Source organism: Poromitra crassiceps (genome assembly GCF_964638095.1).
Source record: "Poromitra crassiceps genome assembly, chromosome: 11".
Lineage (NCBI taxonomy): Eukaryota > Metazoa > Chordata > Actinopteri > Beryciformes > Melamphaidae > Poromitra > Poromitra crassiceps.
The window spans coordinates 31,771,303-31,788,802 of NC_139643.1; the positions used below are offsets into that span (position 1 = coordinate 31,771,303).

At 47.5% G+C, this 17,500-nt stretch overlaps 1 protein-coding gene and 1 pseudogene across 2 annotated transcripts in view; one reads left to right on the top strand and one right to left on the bottom strand.

The window, feature by feature from the left end:
• Positions 1-2,738: 2,738 nt before the first annotated feature.
• On the top strand, positions 2,739-7,254 carry LOC310784957 (TBC1 domain family member 17 pseudogene; annotated as a pseudogene). Its single transcript has 3 exons — positions 2,739-3,965; positions 6,168-6,309; positions 7,200-7,254. The product of its transcript is annotated as a TBC1 domain family member 17 pseudogene (transcript).
• Positions 7,255-9,115: 1,861 nt separating this feature from the next.
• The window catches only part of trappc3 (trafficking protein particle complex subunit 3), a 9,743-nt gene continuing 1,358 nt past the window's right edge, over positions 9,116-17,500 (bottom strand). The window contains exons 3-5 of the mRNA XM_083646878.1: positions 12,332-12,431; positions 10,603-10,785; positions 9,116-10,046 (exon numbers count right to left, since the gene is read on the bottom strand). Coding sequence (XP_083503004.1) covers positions 9,927-10,046; positions 10,603-10,785; positions 12,332-12,431 — 403 coding nt within the window. The 3' untranslated portion in view covers positions 9,116-9,926. The remainder of the gene's footprint in view (positions 10,047-10,602; positions 10,786-12,331; positions 12,432-17,500) is intronic.

Genomic DNA, 17,500 nt, shown 5'->3' on the forward strand with positions numbered 1-17,500 from the left:
ACAGATCGGCTGCTTGTGACACATGCGTCATCAGGGGTGCTTCACTTGAATCAATGTATGGTGTGCGTTTTCTCACTTACTAACGCACTCACACACACATACTCACATGCACTTCACTTAAGACTAGTCTATATGCTACACACTCGCTCTCACACACACACACACACACACACACACACACACACACACACACACACACACACACACACACACACACACACACACACACACACACACACACACACACACACACACACACACAGCTCATGCTTGGCAGTAGTGAGCAGTGATATCCCGTCCAGTGCAGCTGGTGTGCAGCCTCTAGCAGCCCAGTGCTCTGGGAGGGAGGCCTGGTTTGATTTTAGTCCAGGGCAAACCAGGACTCGCACATTCCTGCTTTTCAATAGGAATTAGCATATTGGTTAGTGCCTGGGAGATTGATATAAATATATTCTTACATATGTGCATTTGGAGGGAAAGGCCGGCGGAATAATGAAGTCGAAGGTGAGGTGCCGTTTGCCCTCAGGGCCAACCGGTGTAAAATTAAACATGACACTTTTTTTTCTCTTTCTCTCTCTCTCTCTCTCTCTCTCTCTCTCTCTCTCCTACTCATTCTCCTCGCTCCATCTTCAAGTGAGCCGTTCCAAGCTGGAAAGTTCTGCCTCTGTTACATAAACTCCACCTCGAGCCGCCGAGGGGTCAGGAAAAAGGGAGGAAAACAGGGAGAGAGGTGGAGAGAGAGAGAGAGAGAGAGAGAGGAAAAGACCAAAAAAAAGGACAGAATATTGTGGGAAGATGAGGCACAGAGATAGAGAGGATTTGGAATGGGTAAAACCTGTACCATCAAGAATGTCTAGAAAAACAACAAGCGTCTTCATCAGATCCTGTAGAAAGAGGAAGAACAAAAGAGCAAGGGGAAATTGGAAGCAGAGGGAGGGCAGCTTAGCTGGAAGAAAGGCAACGAAGGGAAAAAAAGTCAAAACAAGGCATGGAATGGCTTTACCTCGGCCATGCTCGCACCTAAAACCTTTGATGGCTGCAACTGGCCAGGTTGATGCCATACAGAAATGTGACCCGGTGTAGCAGGCCACATTAACCCCCACTAAACTATAAACTAGTCTGGCCTAGTCTAAAATATACCCCAGGGTATAAAATAGCCCACGCGTGTATATTTTGAGCTAGGCCACAAGAGGGAGGGAGTTCCATTTCATGAACAGTGCCCCCTGCATTTTACAAAAACAAGTCTAGATGCAGCTTATGGGTGATAAAAAAAAACGCTGACAGCCCTACTAATATGACATCATCAGTCACAACTGGCCACCACTCGACAATGACGTCATCGCTCTGGCCACCAATCGACGATTGTGGCACTGGTGCCCACAGGACAGACGGAAGGACGCTCGCTCCGTGCGACATTTTCACATTCTAGTGTTCCAATATCGCACCAACAGAAAACAATACTGATATTACAATGGTTAAAAGCCCAAAAGCGAAAAGGACGGATGGACACACAAAGCAACACAATCCTCGATTGGTGGGGCTTTCTTTCCTTTCAAAAGTGGTCCTCATTTGTGAAGATTATCTTGCTGCAGTTTTTCATAAAGGGTAACAAAAAATGCCTAGAAAAATCCAATTTACTTTTACACAGGTATGATGACATCACTCACTGATGACATCATCACCGATGACATCACATTTGGTCGAGTGACATCACTGATGACATCATCACTGATGACTTCATCATGATGACGTCACAACTGCTCTTGTTCTTCTAATAGCGCCGGAAAGCTATTAGACGAACACAAGAGCAGTTGTGATGTCATCATGATGAAGTCATGACTACTTCCCCTCGGCAGACGCTACCGCTCTATAAAATGCTCTACCACTCGTTTTGCAAAGAGCTTTTTTCCAAGTGTGGTACGCAGTCTGAATGACCTTAATACCAAACGCTAGATCCTACACCCGCCAAGCTGTAGACCATGCCTTACTTTTTGTTGCTTTTCCTTTGTATAAGATGTCTTATACCTAACTGTACATGCAATGTTGCCTCTATGCATAGGCACTTTATCTTAATTCATGTGCACTTTAATTATCTTGCACTTTAAAACTTGAGCTGGTGAACTCGGTTCTATCCAATATGCACTTGTCTCCTTTTATCTTTTTAAAATTTTAACCTTTTTATTCCTTTTATTCTTTCTACATGGTATCTAAATGTTTTTATATGCTGTCCTGTGATTTGTTATGTATGTTTTTAAGCTCCTAGCACCCCAATTCCAATGCAGTCCCTACTGTAAATGGCAAATAAAGTGACTTGACTTGACTTGACTTGAAGCCATCAGTGATGATGTTGCTTGCTGCCGCAAGGGCTTCACACCCTCCTTAATGTTCCTCCCTCCGGCCATCTCGCTCTCCTATTCGACCTCCGTGTTCCCGAACCTCTCGGCCCTCGTGGCAGACCTCCATCACAATTGCTTGCTTGAGTGTGATCAGTGATGACATCACTACTGAGCATCACTGATGACATCACTCACTCACTGATGACATAATCATGACATCCTCACCAATGACATCACAATTGCTCGAGTGACATCACTGGTGACATCACATTTGCCCAAGTGTTAACGTAGAATATACACCACCCACACTGACTTCATTGTGACATCATTGGTGATATCTGACATAAAATAGTGACCTGCCGGTCTGATGTAGCTTTTGTTTTGGAAAAACCGAGCAGAAGAATGGAGCCAAAGGTGGAGAATTATAAGCTGATATCGAGATTCATCCAGGACCCCTATGCCACTACTTTTGGCGGATTCGCCAAAGTCACCAATGTCTTCAGGGTCGCACTGTGGCCTCAAGATTTCCCCCTCCACCCTGGCACTGCTCAGGAACCTAATGTGCTTCTCCTACCTGATGAAGAGATTGGCTTTGAACTCATCACCTGTGGGGCGGAGCTTGGCCCCAGACCAGAGGTGAGCAGGGGAAAACCTCTGGACAAGTGGGAGGACTTTCTGGACCCTGAGGGGCGAGTGCAGAACCCAGAGAGGATCAAAGAGCTTGTGTTCAGAGGGGGCATCACTCCGTCCCTGAGGAAAGAGACATGGAAGTTCCTCCTGGGCTTTTATCCCTGGAACAGCACCGTCAAAGAAAGGGAGGACATTCTGCAGGTTAAAACTGATGAATACTTCAGAATGAAGGTGCAGTGGAAGTGGATCAGTGAAGAGCAGGCGATGAGGAACTCTCTCCTCAGAGATTACCGCAGCCTGATAGAGAGGGACGTCCACAGGACAGACACGCACATCGCCTTCTTCTCTGGGAACGACAATCCAGGACTGACTCTGCTTCACGATGTGCTGATGACATACTGCATGTACGACTTTGATCTTGGCTATGTCCAGGGGATGAGCGACCTCCTGGCCCCGCTGCTGTTTGTCACACAGAATGAGGTGGAGTCCTTCTGGTGTCTGATAGGCTTCATGGAGCGGGTGCACAAGAACTTTGAAGAGTCACAGGAGTCAATGAAGCAGCAGCTCCTCCAGCTCAGTATCCTGCTGAAGGCTTTGGACCCGGAGCTGTGCGACTACTTGGACTCTCAGGACAGCGGCTCTCTGTGCTTCTGTTTCCGCTGGCTGCTCGTCTGGTTCAAGAGAGAGTTTTCCTTTGATGACATCCTCATCTTGTGGGAGGTCCTCTGGTCTCGTTTGCCCTGCGACAACTTCCACCTGCTGATCGCCTGCTCCATCCTGGAGTCCCAGAGAGGGGAGCTGATTGGCTCAGACCATGATTTCGACACTATTCTGAAGCATATCAATGAATTGTCGATGAAGCTGGACCTGCAGACTGTGCTGCGGGGAGCGGAGGGCATCTACCTACAGCTGGTGCAGCGCAAGGAGCTTCCGGTGAAGGAGGTTCTGGGTCTCTATGTCCCCAAGGCTCCGAGGAGGAAATCCCAAGATTGGAAAAAAGTGAGACGGGGCGCCCGCGACTATACGGCTCTGGACCAACTTCAAGCCGGCATGTCTTCCCATTGTAAATATGTCTTCTGAGTTACAACACAAATCCCAGGTGACACTTGTGATCCAGAACATTACAAAGAACTTTATTGTATAGATTTGCTGGACCTGGTCCATGAGAAATGTGTCTGTGTTTTACTAGTTTCTCATTTCTGCCATAACTTCTGATGATGACCCAAATGTCTAGAAGCCTGAACACTTTTTGATTTGATGAACTGTGCATGCTAAATGGTAGAGAAAGGCACGAGTTACTCGATTTAAAGGAAGTGCTGAACAGTTTGTCTGGAGGTGGGTGATGATTCATATTGGAAATGGCTTGCAGATGGAGTAGCAGATTTCACTGGGTACATTCTGTGACTGAATACCAAATTAACTCAAAATCACCTCTCAGAATCACATCCAAATGAATTTACTGTGAACGGGCCCATCAGAAAGCTCCGTTAAACCATTCAAATCACATTCTTCAGTAAGAATGCTGTACAATTTGGTCAGGCGACCATACAGGCACAATTGGACGTGTCTGCGGGTGGGACGCCGGATTAAGGGTATGTGTCCTGGTCGCTGCAATAGTGCCGCCTCTGGTCGGTCGGGGCTCGTGTTCGGGAGGGGGGTGGGGCTTGTGTGGGGAGAATTGGGGGCATAGCATGATCCTCCCATGTGAAAATAAGCGGCTGACGACTGCACATGTATTGGAGGAAGCATGTGCTAGTTTACAACTCTCCCCGGATCGTCAGAAGGGGTGGCGCAACGACCGGGACACCCTATAGACGGTTTTCATGGAATTGTGGAATATTTCCTGTCAGCTATTGTATTAGCAAACACCAACAGGAAGTAAGCTAACGGGCAATTTACAATATGTTGTCAAGTTAAAAGCGCCTATAGCAGGGAACCCAGTACAACCGCCTATAGCAGGGAACTCAGTACAACCGGGGAGAGATAACGGGGGAAAAAAGAAGAAGGGATCCTTGGGTCGGCCCCTCGCTCACCTGAGAGACAGCGCACTTCCCGACATCAGGGCATTCCCGAAAGGCCTTTTCCCACCACAGCCCCTCCCCGACTCACTCAACTCTCACTCATCAGCCACACATTAAAGAGACTGGGAGAGGGGAAGGGGGAGGGAATGAAACGGATGAAAAAGAAAGAGGATCTCGTCTAAGGGATTGGGAATAGAACGCGGCTAAAGTAAGACAAACAGTGGATGGGTGTAGTAGAAATGGATGGAGTGGAGGGAGAAGAAGGGGATGGAGTATTCAATAAGTGGCGGTCAGTGCCGGCCTGTGCGCTAGCTAGGCTTTACTGTCACAGCGTGCCTTTCACCATTTGTTTCCCATAAAGGCCACATGGAAGCGTTTAACTGGCTTCAGAGACGTCGTCTCAGGTCCATAACATTTGCTACTTGTTTGCCAGGGCTGTCCTAATAAAGTTTCCTGAGAAATATACTGTTTGCCAGGGCTGTCCTAATAAAGTTTCCTGAGGAATATACTGTAGGCAGCGGCAAAAAAAAAAAAAAAAAAAGCGTGTGCGCTGATGGCAGACACCGAACAAATTCTGTGTCAGAAGAAATGAGTGATGCGAAATGTCCTACACCAAGTGTGTATAGATAGCTACAGCATCTTAGGACCGATTTGGGTTGGAAGTGAGGGCATTTTGGCCGGTCCTCCTTCTCACGCACCTTCAAAGGGCTGTTTGAAGGTTAAGACTTGGTTTTTAAGGGTGACGTCACTGATCGAGCTACGTCACTGATCAAGAGCTCTGCCAATAGAAAGAGAGGGAAATTTGAGTCTACGCCTGGCCTTTTTCGATTGTATGGAACTACAGTATGTGAGAAGAGATGAGGAATTACTCAGAGTTACAGTAGGCTAAATGTCAGGACTTTGACCTGGATTAATCAAGAACACTGCTAATTTCCAATATATATTGATTTTCAGCAGAAAAAAGTGGAAAAAGTGTTGAGTATCTCTTTAAGCAAGAAACATGCTTCAACATAGCCTCGAGTTTATTAGGACAGACATACTCAAACGTCATCTTGACGAGGCGGTCCCAGGGGAGTCCCCGGCAAAAGGAGTACCACAAATTGTGTCATTTCAATGACTATAAGTTAGCCCAAGGAGAGAATGTGTAGTGCATACCATCTCCTGTTAATCTCCCCATCAGGGCTGGACTGGGACAAAAAATCGGCCCTGGCATTTTGGTCCCCAGCCCGGCCCACCATAATCGACCACACACGACACCACCCATCTTCGCACTCCAACCAACCATGCCACTACCTAAAAACACTAAATCGTTTTATGGGCCGGTCAGTGCAATTATTTCTTCCGTTTTTCTCCTTTTCCTTTCTTCTTTGTCTGACTGGCCCACAGGGCATGTCGGCCCACCGGGCAAATGCCCTGTATGCCAGATGGCCAGTCCAGCCCTGCTCCCCATCGCCTACATTTTATAGTATACAGTACTTGTGCTGTTCACGTCAGCTGCATCGAGTCCCATTTTTTGGGGCACGCCGCCTATGCCGGTGTCGGTGCAATTTCGGCTCGCCTACCAGATCGGCTCGGACACGCATTGTGATTGGCTGTACATCAGGCACGTGGGATTAACGTGGGCAAAATGGCCAAGTTTTAGATTAGCTAACAAGCAATGCTAGTGATGTTATAAGACATGATAAGACGTTAAAAATATGAATCATACAAACATTCAATGATCATGATTCAAGTGTACAGGATCATTTCTCATAAACGAGCCTTACTTTTTGAAAATAAATGGTGTGACCGATCCGGCCCGAGCTGAGCACATCCGGTAGGGCGGTAGAGCCGATCTGGTACCTACCCCGGCAGGCTCGCCCGCCCGTGGTGTGGCCCTATGGCACGGGCTTTCACGCCCAAGCATACATTTCATTTGAGGTTAGACTTGGGTTAGGTTAGGGTTAGGTAAAGCATAGTTGTGATGGTGAGCGTGAGGAGGAGCTAGGGAATGCACTATGTCAATAACTGTCCTCATTAAGATAGCTATACTGGCTCGTGTGTGTGTGTTAAACAACCAGGAGAGGGCGAGACAGAGAGAGGAGGGGTGGAAGACAATAGACAAAAATAGCCTCTTAGAAGCAATTCCTCGTGGCTCAGGGAAAGTCTTGTCAGCTTTTGTCTCTGGTTTGTTCTCGTCTTCTCATCCTGCGACATGCACATCTGCACTCAGTCTCGCAGAGGGAATAGAAGTCGTCAGTGTGCAGACCTCAGGATACGAGGAGTGAAGTCATTACACGGCGCTTGTTAGTTTATGTTCTTCAGTGGGTATGACTGTGGAAACAATCAACACCAAACCACTCACAAGATATACTGGTAATATGAGGGATGGGAAGAGAGGAGAATGGCCTATTTGTGTATTTGGACACGGTCCTTATAGTGAGTATAAACACCCATATGTGAGTATAGAGCTGGTAAATACATTCAGCATCCCTTTGGTTGAGAGCAGGGCAGAAGTATATGTATATGTACTGTATATGTGTGTGTGTATGTGTATGTGTGTGTGTGTGTCAAGTGAAATTCCTGAGAGCATATGGCAGAGCGAAACAGGTTTTCGCATAAGTACACAATCCCAGCTGTCCAGATACGGGACTCTAATTCTGCCAAGTAATTTACATTGAGCGTCGGCACAAAAAACATTTCCTCTTTGCTTTCCATCCAATATCCATATCACAGGCCTACACAACGCACAGATATGTGCGTGTAATGTGTTGAGAGCTCTCTTTATGGCCGACGGGGCTTACTGCACGCTGACAGCCCTCTCCTGGTGCGTCCACTTGACACTCTTTATCCTGTTCAATGAGCGCTCCTCCAGACCAGACCAGACCAGACTCCTCCAGACCAGACCAGAGAGTGGGCAAAGAATTTAGACTGTGTGAATAATAATGAGGGAACCCCGCCCTGATAGACCTTCCCTGGGATTATAAAGAACAAAGACAACATGTTGTCGCCGGTTGTCTATTCTCAAGCCAAATCAAAGCCACAGTCAATTTACTGGCATCGACCACTCCACTGAACTAGGTTTACTAGGTCGTTTGTCAGCTCCTTCCATATTCATAATTTGAAAATAGGGCGCACTTATTTATGCTTTCTGGCAACTCGCCTATACTCCCACAAAGAGAATACATTCCAACCACAACGCTCATCTTTAGCCAACATGCTACAGGTACATAACTTCTTCAGCCACATTCTAATTCAGCTGGGGGAAGGTGGGGGGGAGAACTGCCTACAGCTGGACTGTAATGTACACAGCAACCTCTGGTGGTTGCTTTGAGAATTCACTCGAGGTGCATTTTGCCTTTAATACTGAAGCTAAAAAGCAGAAATGTAATAGCTGCTATGAAATAGCCTAGGACGTGTGGAACGTGGAGGTTTCACGCAGCTAATAGCTGGCAGATTCCTCCAAAAGGCAATGTTCATCTGACAATGTCTCATCCCCTAAGTAATATCAGCAGACTCAAGAATCTGCTTATCGTACGGTTACTCATTAAAGCACTGAGGAGGAAGAATGAGAAAAACATGGTAAATGTTCTCATGGTATCCAGACCAAATTCTTCTTGCTTCTAAAGTGGGCCCAGGGATGTTTTGTGAGCATGTGTGTGTGTGTGTGTGTGTGTGAATGGCCGTCTGTGTTTGGTGATTGACGAGGTGAGCAGTGGGTCTAAATGAGAAGTTGTGTTCGTGACTTGTGGATGACGTAAAGCCATTCACAGGTGTTACGGCCAGAACCGACCGCTACTGAGGTTCTTAACGTCCTTATCCCCCCCACCACACACACACACACACACAGCTTGCTTCCATGTAGCCTGAACAAACATATGACACGCATTAGGTCCGTTATTGTTGTTTGACTTTGCAGGACGGAATAACACACCAACACCGGGGCAGAACTGACAAGGCGGTACAGCGGACAGAGTGTGTGTGTGTGTGCGTGCGCGCGCGTGTGTGCGTGTAGGACCTGCGTGTATAGTTAACCTGTTCCACGTCCCCTAACAGGCATGTTATGAAGTGTCACCTCTCTCCACCCTCACAATCGCAAATACACACACTACACTAAGGAAACCACAGCCTAATATCAAATATGTCAAATTTATTCAATGACATATCCATCTACATAAATTAACGTGCCATACAGGTGGCAGGGATATATGATATTGTTTAAAAAAGAAGAAAAAAACATACCAAGACAAACATAAAAATGTATTTCAATGTAAGGGTTTCCAGCCTTGCACAAAGAAAGACACCCGTCTATACGTGAGCAAATGAAAACGAAGCGGTAATTCTTTCAAGTTATGCGACATTATCTTCAACATTAGTTGAACAAACGGCCACTTTCCATGTGGGATGGTGACAGATAGATCCTCTTTCCCCAGTCAAATCACTGCTGGCCTTTAAGCACAGACCTAACATCAATTTTTCTCACAAAATCGGACCCGATATCCAGAAAGCAGGACATACAGCAGACCTCAGGTCAGTGCCCCAAGTAATTTTTTTTAACCAAGCGGGATTCAAGGATAGAAGCCCATTTACATAATATCATGTGGTGTGTTTCAATATTTTACAGTGTTTCTCTCCTCTTGGCTGAATCTCAATAGTTGTTCCTAATTCCTTGCGTCCTCTCCTCAGAACACAGATTTTGAAAAGAATATCAGGTAACATGATACTGGGAATGGAGGAGTTTTTTTCTTCCAATTCCGGCCTTGATTCCTTTCAACCATTTCAAGCAAGGGAGCAGCAGCGATCCCCTGTCAATACAAAGTCTTTCAGCTCAAAACAGACAGTGTCAAGGCTGCAAGGAAACAAAGGATACTTTGGGCTATTGAGATGCACAGCTCATCTTGAGTTCTCTCCATTCATTCTTTCAGTCTCTAAATTATATTGGAATATTCCCTCCTTCCCATCATTCGTCTCCAGCAGGCACGTTCTCTTCGATCCTCTTGATGAACTTCATGCGGATTTCGGTCACGTTGTCCCCTCTCAGAGTGTCCTGGGCAAACTTCACGTCCACCGCCATCTGGACCTGAATCAGGTTGACATTTCATTGGAATTAAATATGAACATAATTTGGATGAATATAATAATATAATTGTAAGGTACAAACATCAAATAATTTGTCATGGCGATATTGGTGGAGAGCTCTATCGTCAAACTTAGTTCTGAGGCTCACAATGCAAACAAATAACATTGTCCACGCAAGAGATACGATAGACAGCAGACGATCACATATCGCTACATGTAGATCAGTAGGATCTTCAGAATCGCTTCTCAAAACACACTTGTACAGGAAAGCCTTTTTATAATATTCATTGTTTTGTCCCAATTATTGCATCTGTTGTACAAAGCCTGCCACGGGCCACTTGGTCGGAAATGTGTTTTTGCAATTTTCCAAACGCCCAACGAGGTCAATGATTTGATGCAGGCATGTAAAGGGACAGATAGGACAGTCCGAGGGTAAGGATTTATTAATTCAAGGGAACAGATGACCACACACACACACACACACACACACACACACACACACACACACACACACACAAAGTACACAAAGTACACAAATACAGGTACATTGACCTTACCATCTCCAGGGCTCCTCTGAGTGCGCCACACAGCAGGTTGGAGTAGATCAGCGTGTTGTGGTTATCCGGCAGCTCCACAAAGTCTACCAGGGGGTTGCTCTCCAGGATGAGGGAGAATTCGTCTCCCGCAGGGCTCCAGTTGGTCACGCTGGGGGTGATGCCCAGGTACATCTTAAAGGCAACCTAGCCAGCAACCACAGCATGGTGAGGGATGGACAGGACAGAACAGAACATATAGTCCTCCTGTGATTAGTGATTACTCGACGAAAAAATGAAAAGAAAGCAGCATTCTGCAAAACAGCAGTGTTTTGAGGCCTTATCCTAGTACTAACAAAGCGCTGTTCACCGTCTAATACTGTAGAAAACGTGTCTTTGAACAGACAACGGGCCTCATCTGCACATGTGCAACTGAGCAGTGATTGAGGTGATTTCAGAGTTTAGCTGCGGATCACACGATAGCTCCTAAGGCTATCGTTGCACCTTCCCTGTCCCATACTCCGTTTACAGACACCACCCTGACTCCTCAGCACCACGAGCCAGTTCCCCCAGCTAGCGCGAGGCCACATCTGCAGAATGACTTCACTAGCGAGCAGCAGCAGCACCTTGTGAACAGCTGGAGCGCCGAACGCTATTAGTGGAGCCTCAGAGCTGCCTTCCTGTCTGCCTGCGCACTGTAGGTCTCTGTCTCTCACTTACAATGGCTGTCTTGACTTTTATGAAACAAGACAAGGAAATGCTAAAACAGTCCCAAACCCCCGATCCTCAAGTCAGGAATGAGAGGAATGGAAAAGAGAAAGATTGACTGTGAAAGTGGCTCATAACTGACAGCTCATTGAAAACAGCGATATGGCCAGGCCATTAAAACAAGAAGGGTATTAGCTGCTGCTGTTGAGTCGGGGACGGGCCTTTTGGAGTGCAAGCGCAAGAAGTAGAAGACGAAGATGGACTTCATAATTCGCACTAGGTTGAAGGTTACAAAAGTTTCTGCTCACTTGGGCGGCTGGGCTGTAGCACATACAACTGATTTGTTATGAATTTTCATAGTTTTGAACTTTAGAGTCTGAAGTCTAAACAGTTGCTGTAGCGCCACCATCGGGACTATTGCACCACAATTCCTGTTCAGGACGTTTGGCATGTGACTGTCTGGAACTATGTGCAAAGTTTGGTTTCTTTTCATGCGTGGGGAAGGCAGATTTCCTTGGAAGAAGATGAGAATAAAATTGGCAAATACAAGCCCGGTCCCTCATAATGACTGTGTGTTGTCATCATTAGCTGTGGGAGAGTTCAGAAAAGAGGGGAACATAGTCGGTGGTGCAGAAGAGGGGTGTCCTTCAGCGTGCATCACCTTTCTGGGAAATGAAGAGGACATGTCAGTCCCTGTGTAAGTGAACCTCACCTTCTCACTATCAAGGCAACTAGGACACCAAGCAAAGAGATCTTGCTCTAAAGCTTAGAAATGATGCCGAGTACTGCGATCCGTGAGTTTAACTTCCTGTTGCAGTCTTCCTGCCTTGGCTTTGCTCACTTCGCTCAGTCACAGTTTCTCCCACCACCTCCTCTCCCTTCCCTCTCCCTGATCAACTTTTAAGCCGTTTCACCAAGAACCCCCCCACCCTGCCCCCAATCTGTCTGCCTTGTCCTCCCTCCTTGTCCCTCGTCCTCCCTCCATCTTGGGAGAAGTCCACGGTCACGCTCTGATTGGCCCGGAGCCTCCCCCCCCCCCCGTTACCTTAGCAATGACATCGGCCGTTTCTCGGAAATCCTGACACCTGCCGACGCTGGAGCGCGCCAGGAAGTCCTCGATCAGACGCACTCCGATGTTATAACCCCTGTGAAATAGAGAGAGAGAGATAAAGCCATTCCCCCCTCGTTAACATTTTGGAAAGACGCTCGGAAAAAATGGACAAAAGCGCTACACAGAAAGTGGAGAGGGAAAAGCGATAGGCTGGGCCGCGCTGTACAGAGATAGAAGACAGTTCCAAAACGCTCCGAGACATTCTTGGTTCACGCACTTGGCAAATGAAAGTAATTCTGATTAGGGGGGTCGGGGTTACTTATCCTCAAGTGATGCATCCTGATCCTAACATGCTCTGCCTCTGACCGGTAGGCTGGCAACGAACAGAGAGGGCAATGCAGGCTCACTGCCTCTGACCAGTAGGCTGGCAACGAACAGAGAGGGCAATGCAGACTCACTGCCTCTGACCGGTAGGCTGGCAACGAACAGAGAGGGCAATGCAGGCTCACTGCCTCTGACCAGTAGGCTGGCAACGAACAGAGAGGGCAATGCAGACTCACTGCCTCTGACCGGTAGGCTGGCAACGAACAGAGAGGGCAATGCAGACTCACTGGCTCTGACCGGTAGGCTGGCAACGAACAGAGAGGGCAATGCAGGCTCACTGCCTCTGACCAGTAGGCTGGCAACGAACAGAGAGGGCAATGCAGACTCACTGCCTCTGACCGGTAGGCTGGCAACGAACAGAGAGGGCAATGCAGACTCACTGCCTCTGACCGGTAGGCTGGCAACGAACAGAGAGGGCAATGCAGGCTCACTGCCTCTGACCGGTAGGCTGGCAACGAACAGAGAGGCAATGCAGGCTCACTGCCTCTGACCGGTAGGCTGGCAACGAACAGAGAGGCAATGCAGGCTCACTGCCTCTGACCTGTAGGCTGGCAACGAACAGAGAGGCAATGCAGGCTCACTGCCTCTGACCTGTAGGCTGGCAACGAACAGAGAGGGCAATGCAGGCTCACTGCCTCTGACCAGTAGGCTGGCAACGAACAGAGAGGCAATGCAGGCTCACTGCCTCTGACCTGTAGGCTGGCAACGAACAGAGAGGGCAATGCAGGCTCACTGCCTCTGACCAGTAGGCTGGCAACGAACAGAGAGGGCAATGCAGGCTCACTGCCTCTGACCAGTAGGCTGGCAACGAACAAAGAGGGCAATGCAGACTCACTGCCTCTGACCGGTAGGCTGGCAATGAACAGAGAGGGCAATGCAGGCTCACTGCCTCTGACCGGTAGGCTGGCAACGAACAAAGAGGGCAATGCAGGCTCACTGCCTCTGACCGGTAGGCTGGCAACGAACAGAGAGGGCAATGCAGGCTCACTGCCTCTGACCGGTAGGCTGGCAACGAACAGAGAGGGCAATGCAGACTCACTGCCTCTGACCTGTAGGCTGGCAACGAACAGAGAGGGCAATGCAGGCTCACTGCCTCTGACCGGTAGGCTGGCAACGAACAGAGAGGGCAATGCAGACTCACTGCCTCTGACCGGTAGGCTGGCAACGAACAGAGAGGGCAATGCAGGCTCACTGCCTCTGACCGGTAGGCTGGCAACGAACAGAGAGGGCAATGCAGACTCACTGCCTCTGACCGGTAGGCTGGCAACGAACAGAGAGGGCATTGCAGACTCACTGCCTCTGACCGGTAGGCTGGCAACGAACAGAGAGGGCAATGCAGACTCACTGCCTCTGACCAGTAGGCTGACAACAGGCAAGAGAGGACAATGCAGACTCACTGCCTCTGACCAGTAGGCTGACAACAGGCAAGAGAGGACAATGCAGACTCACTGCCTCTGACCAGTAGGCTGACAACAGGCAAGAGAGGACAATGCAGACTCACTGCCTCTGACCAGTAGGCTGACAACAGGCAAGAGAGGACAATGCAGACTCACTGCCTCTGACCAGTAGGCTGACAACAGGCAAGAGAGGACAATGCAGACTCACTGCCTCTGACCGGTAGGCTGGCAACGAACAGAGAGGGCAATGCAGACTCACTGCCTTCTAAGGCCAAGTAAGACAAGCCTTGTCTTGCAGGCAGCATGACTTAGCTTAGAGAGAGCTTAGTGAGAAAAGGGTAAAGTGCCCCGCAAAAAACCAGAGTAAAAACACATCCAGTCTGCGAGCTCTGTCAAGCAGGACAAGCTGATTGTTATTTGAGAGTTAAAAAAACAACACCCCTTTTTTCCTGTTCTTTCTTGAGTGATTTTGTGGGAATCCTGTGCCTGCTATGGCTTCCAGAGCTATTTTCTCTCACAAAAACAAAAAGGTAATGAAGTCTGTTACAAAGACCTCTAACATGGCGGTGTGACAGTGTAGATGAGTAAGACCTGCTTACATCATCATCACTGTGCACCACTTTGAGCCTGGAGGTCGCACCAATAGAGGGCAGCAGAATGTGTGACTTAATGGAAGACATCCGAGAGGCCAGCGACTACTCTGTCAGCGAGTGACAGATAGACTACTCTGTCAGCGAGTGACACATAGACTACTCTGTCAGCGAGTGACAGATAGACTACTCTGTCAGCGAGTGACACATAGACTACTCTGTCAGCGAGTGACAGATAGACTACTCTGTCAGCGAGTGACGGATAGACTACTCTGTCAGCGAGTGACACATAGACTACTCTGTCAGCGAGTGACACATAGACTACTCTGTCAGCGAGTGACACATAGACTACTCTGTCAGCGAGTGACAGATAGACTACTCTGTCAGCGAGTGACACATAGACTACTCTGTCAGCGAGTGACAGATAGACTACTCTGTCAGCGAGTGACACATAGACTACTCTGTCAGCGAGTGACACATAGACTACTCTGTCAGCGAGTGACACATAGACTACTCTGTCAGCGAGTGATAGATAGACTACTCTGTCAGCGAGTGACACATAGACTACTCTGTCAGCGAGTGATAGATAGACTACTCTGTCAGCGAGTGACACAGACTACTCTGTCAGCGAGTGATAGATAGACTACTCTGTCAGCGAGTGACAGATAGACTACTCTGTCAGCGAGTGATAGATAGACTACTCTGTCAGCGAGTGACACATAGACTACTCTGTCAGCGAGTGACAGATAGACTACTCTGTCAGCGAGTGACAGATAGACTACTCTGTCAGCGAGTGACACATAGACTACTCTGTCAGCGAGTGACACATAGACTACTCTGTCAGCGAGTGATAGATAGACTACTCTGTCAGCGAGTGACAGATAGACTACTCTGTCAGCGTGTCAGCGAGTGACAGATAGACTACTCTGTCAGCGAGTGACAGATAGACTACTCTGTCAGCAAGTGACAGATAGACTACTCTGTCAGCGAGTGACACATAGACTACTCTGTCAGCGAGTGACAGATAGACTACTCTGTCAGCGAGTGACACATAGACTACTCTGTCAGCGAGTGACACATAGACTACTCTGTCAGCGAGTGACAGATAGACTACTCTGTCAGCGAGTGACACATAGACTACTCTGTCAGCGAGTGACACATAGACTACTCTGTCAGCGAGTGACAGATAGACTACTCTGTCAGCGAGTGACAGATAGACTACTCTGTCAGCGAGTGACAGATAGACTACTCTGTCAGCAAGTGACAGATAGACTACTCTGTCAGCGAGTGACACATAGACTACTCTGTCAGCGAGTGACACATAGACTACTCTGTCAGCGAGTGACAGATAGACTACTCTGTCAGCGAGTGACACATAGACTACTCTGTCAGCGAGTGACACATAGACTACTCTGTCAGCGAGTGACAGATAGACTACTCTGTCAGCGAGTGACAGATAGACTACTCTGTCAGCAAGTGACAGATAGACTACTCTGTCAGCGAGTGACACATAGACTACTCTGTCAGCGAGTGAGACATAGACTACTCTGTCAGCGAGTGACAGATAGACTACTCTGTCAGCGAGTGACGGATAGACTACTCTGTCAGCGAGTGACACATAGACTACTCTGTCAGCGAGTGACACATAGACTACTCTCTCAGCGAGTGACACATAGACTACTCTGTCAGCGAGTGACACATAGACTACTCTCTCAGCGAGTGACAGATAGACTACTCTGTCACAGTGACAGATAAAGTCTGAGTGAAAGGGAATATGAGTGACACATATCACATGTTGGAGACAAGCAGCTAAGTTTATGTACTCAACCAACCATAGACACACACAAGTGTACACACACACACACACACACACACACACACACACACACACACACACACACACACACACACACACACACACACACACACACACACACACACACACACACACACACACACACACACACACACGAGATGAAATGGTATGAAAATGTCATATCACGATTAAAGTGACCAAAACTATCACGGCTATCAGTATCATCGTGATATTGTTAAAATGCGCTCAAAATGTTCAAAAAGTACTGATACACTGAGAAATGAGTTCACAAGTTTTATATTGAAAACTGGTTGATGATGGACAGTATTTACAGTGTTTTTCAAAGCACTGTAAACAAACATGGTTTTAAAATGAAGTCAATCTGATGCACAGAGAGCAGGACAATAGAGAGGCAAAGTGAACGTCACTTCCTGCTTTTCTCCCTGTACCAGCATGTGAAAAAATATGAATGGTTGTGAACGGAGCGATACTTGACTTTTTTGATCCCGTTTGAATTGTGCCACAGGGTGCACATGTTAAATTTTGTCAATTTAAAAGATAACTATGCATGTCAAGAAAGTCACAGTTTGTCCTGAAACGTAAGGTTTAGTTTTGTCAATCAACTACATCTCGTGTCGCACATTATACATCACACCATCAACAACAATGGACTGGCGGGAGAGGTTGTGCGTAGTCTTTCTGATTTATAACTTATAGTGCCACAGATTTACCACAAACTGCGACTTTCTCGACTTGCAGAGTTATCTTTTACATTGACAAACATGACGTCTACTCCTGTGGCACAATTCAAACGTGATCAAAAAGGTAGCATATCGCTCCGTTCACCACCATTCATATTTTTTCACACGCTGGTACAGAGAAAAGCAGGAAGTGACGTTCACTTTAGCTCTCTATTGGCTGCATCCTGAAACAGATAAACACCAATACTGGTGCTGTCATGCACAATCTACGGCTC